This window comes from Pelodiscus sinensis, chromosome 17 (genome assembly GCF_052426305.1).
Source record: "Pelodiscus sinensis isolate ZL-2025 chromosome 17, ASM5242630v1, whole genome shotgun sequence".
NCBI lineage: Eukaryota > Metazoa > Chordata > Testudines > Trionychidae > Pelodiscus > Pelodiscus sinensis.
Genome location: NC_143068.1, coordinates 6,214,955 through 6,218,690, shown reverse-complemented (window position 1 = coordinate 6,218,690; position 3,736 = coordinate 6,214,955). Strand labels below are relative to the sequence as shown.

Here is a 3,736-nt window from a genome sequence, read left to right as displayed (position 1 = left end):
GGCACGACGATGGTGGCAGCCGCCATATGTCCCAACAGTTGTAAACAGACACGTGTGGGAATCGTTGGAGCGTGGACCACCATGTGCACCAATTCCTTGATCGTTGTAAAACGTTCCATCGGTAAATACGCGCGAGCCGTGGTTGAATCGAGGCATGCACCTATGAACATGAGATTTTGGGATGGAACTAGTGTTGACTTCTTCAAATTTATGAGAAGACCCAGGGTAGCAAACTCGTCGGACACTGTCCGAACCATATGACACGTTTCCGTGTAGGTCGTGCCTTTTAGAAGGCAATCGTCCAAGTAGGGAAATATCGTTACCCCTAACCTGCGTAGGTGGGCCGCGACCACTGCTAGCATCTTGGTGAAGACCCTGGGGGCACATGCCAGGCCGAATGGAAGAACCTTGTACTGGTAATGTTCGCTCCCCAGTTGGAACCAAAGGAAGCGTCTGTGTGCCACGTGAATCTCTACGTGGAAATAAGCGTCTTGCAAGTCGAGGACTGCAAACCAATCTTTTTCGTTCAACGACGGCAGAATGGTCGATAAAGCTACCATCTTGAAACGCTGCTTTCGAAGGTGCCGGTTTAGTCTTCGAAGGTCCAGGATGGGCCTCCATCCTCCTGACTTCTTTGGTGTGAGGAAATAACGGGAGTAAAAACCTTTCCCCCAAAACTGCTTGGGAACTCTCTCTATCGCCCCGATGTTGAGCAAACGTTGAACTTCTTGCTCCAATAGATTCTCGTGAGAGGGGTCCCTGAAGAGGGACGGGGAGGGGGGAGTGGTAGGGGGAATAGAGAGAAAAGGGATGGAGAGGCCGGATTGAACTACCTCTAGCACCCATCTGTCTGTGGTGATCGTAGACCAATGGTGGTAAAAAGAGCATAAACGATGGTGAAAAAGATGGTGAGATTCTGCATTGACTATGGAAGATTGGTTTGTATCCTCGACAAGCAAGTCAAATCTGTTGCTTAGTAGACTGTTGATTGCCCGAACGGTTCTGTTGTGGACGCTTGCGCTGGGGGCGCTGTCTAGGACGCTGGTTGTCGAAGGGCCGTGATTGTTGTCTAGGGAAATTGAAGTCATACCTCCCTTGGTATGGGAAATAACGCCTCCGTTTGAAGGAAGGTGTATACATCCCCAGTGTACGTAAAGTGGTGCGTGAGTCTTTTCCCGAATGGAGGACCTCATCGGTGTTTGCCGCAAAAAGTTTAAGTTTGTCAAAGGGCAAATCCTCAACCTTGCTCTGCCACTCCTTCGGTGCCCCTGCAGACGAAAGCCAAGATGATCTCCTCATGGCTATACCAGTAGCAGCGGCCCGAGCTGCTGTGTCAGCCACATCCATAGCGATCTGGAGCGCAGCGCTACATGATGTGTACCCTTCCTGCACTATCGCTTTCAGGAGTGGCTTCTTGGTGTCTGGGAGATGGTGCAATAAATCCGCTAATTTGGAGTAATTATCAAAATTATGGTTTGATAGGTGGGCTGAGTAATTCGCAATGCGAAGTAAGAGTGTAGCTGACGAGTACACTTTCCTCCCAAATATATCCAATTTTTTATTGTCCTTGTCTGAAAGGGGATTTCTGTACTGTGGCGCCTTACTCCTACGTTGCGCTGCGTCCACTACTAGTGAATTGGGTTGGGGGTGATTAAATAAAAAGTCCAACCCCTTCGCTGGAACAAAATATTTTCTATCAGCCTTTTTACTTGTAGGTGCAATTGATGTTGGGGTTTGCCATATGTCGTCCGCTACTTCCATAATCGCCTCATCGATTGGTAGCGCTACTTTCGCACGTTGTTGAGGGCGTATATTCTTCAGAAGGCGATGTCTCTTAACAGGCACATCTGCTAATTGGATGTCTTGTGTGTCTGCCACTCGTTTGAAGAGATCCTGAAAATGTTTCAGATCGTCCGGTGGGGAGATTTCAGCTGGGCAAATTGCTTCATCCGGGGAAGACGATGGGCAATCCGCCGGGGAAGTTTCCGGTTTAGGGTCTTCCGTTTCTGATAGTTGACCCTCCTCTGGTTCGGATTGGTCTAATTGAATTGTTGAGCTTTTGGCTGGAGAAGGTGAGTGTAGTGATTGTGATTTGTGGTGTGAGTAGTCCGTTAACGGTGATTGGCAGATGTGAGAAGACCCTCTGTGCGATAAAGGTGAACGATGACGGTAGAGGCGTTCGTCATACGATCTATGATATCGGTCACAGCAACGTTCAGAGCGTGACGGAGAGGGGTATCGGGAAGAACGTGCGCTATCATGCTGGATATAATAAACGCGGCAGGGGGAGCGCCTCACCGATCCGTATCTCGAGAGACGGGAGGGCGATCGGGATCGTGAACGGGATCGATGTGCATCTAAATACACCGCATCCCTATAACCATGCCGACTGTACATCATCCGAGCGGGGGAAAAATAGTCGTGATAGCGACTCCGCCCTCTTGGTGAAGCAGGTGGGGAAAAAGACCTGTGTCTGTGATGGGTCTTTGATAATGACTTCCTATGTGTTGGAGTCTGATCTCTACCCCGAGGTATAGGGGAACCAGTCACTGATTGAGGATGGGACGGTGCCGAAGAGGCCAGCTGCTGCTGATCTAACGCCGGTGCCAGCAGGACGCCCGGTGCCGGAGTTGACAAAGGTGCCGAGCCTGAGACATTAGCGTGTTCTGCCTCAGGTCTCGGTGCTGGGGAAGACGGTGCCGACGTCACCGCCGGGGCAGGGGAGACAGGCGCCGATCCCCCGGGCGCCGTTGAAGCCGCTGAAGCTGGTGCCGGGACGCTGGTCAGTTGCGGTGCCGGCGCGCTTGTCAGTTTCAAGGCGCGGGAAACTGAAGCCGCTGCCGGCTTGCTCTTCAATTGCGGCTCCGCTCCCGGTGTTGGTGCTGAAGCCGCTCTGGCTCTAGATGATGAGGGCTCCTTTGTGCCGTTCCCCGGGAGTCGTGTGGACCCCCCGGAGGTCACTTTAGATGCCACTGCCGGGGTTGAAGCTGCCACAGGGAGGGATCGCGCCCGGGGCGGCTTTGCCGCTTGGGAGTCAGTCGGTCCCGGAGAAGCCACTCTCCGCTTGTGCTGGGAGATTTTTGTGGCTGCTGGAGGGGTAGGGTCAGGCTGCAATGCCTTGCCGAACATGAATATACGTAGTTTCATCTCCCGCTCCCTCCGGGCTCTCGAAGTTAGTTTGCGGCAATGGGTGCACTTGTCGGGGACATGAGTGTCTCCCAGGCACCTAATACAACTATCATGGCCGTCAGCCGTTGGCATGGCTTCTCGGCAGATCGAACATTTCTTGAAACCAGTTGATCCTGGCATTTTGAGTCAGAGTTATGGAAAGATTGAAACTTGTTTAACCCGCTGCAGTTAGTCAATTTCACAGCTTCGCGCTTAGCCGCAGCGCTTCAGAGTAAAAAACAGTTTTAAGAACTACTTTTTTTTTTTTTTTTTTTTTTAACAAGAGAACAGGTAAAGTAAACAGGAACACAGCTAACCCTAAGAACTCTAACTATTTACAGGTAGACAACTATCTAAATATGACTAGATAAGAGATCAGGGAGCTCCGACCGCGACCTGAGGCGGTTGAGAGGAACTGACGGTTGCCGGCTCGCGCACGGCTGATCAAAGGCGCGAACGCTATCCTGGTGAATCACGCATGCGCGAGCCGGCGGGAGCATGGCTATGAAAAGTCTCCGAGCTGCGGCGCCGGGACGGGACCCGACACCTAGAGTGGAGCACCCACGGG

At 52.0% G+C, this 3,736-nt stretch overlaps 1 protein-coding gene across 1 annotated transcript; it reads right to left on the bottom strand.

Annotated features, from left to right (window-relative positions):
• Window positions 1-432: 432 nt before the first annotated feature.
• Window positions 433-3,478, bottom strand: LOC149523447 (uncharacterized). Its single transcript, XM_089769642.1, has one exon. It carries the CDS (start codon window positions 3,307-3,309, stop codon window positions 961-963), a length of 2,349 nt encoding a protein of 782 aa, XP_089625768.1. The 5' UTR covers window positions 3,310-3,478; the 3' UTR covers window positions 433-960.
• Window positions 3,479-3,736: the final 258 nt, after the last annotated feature.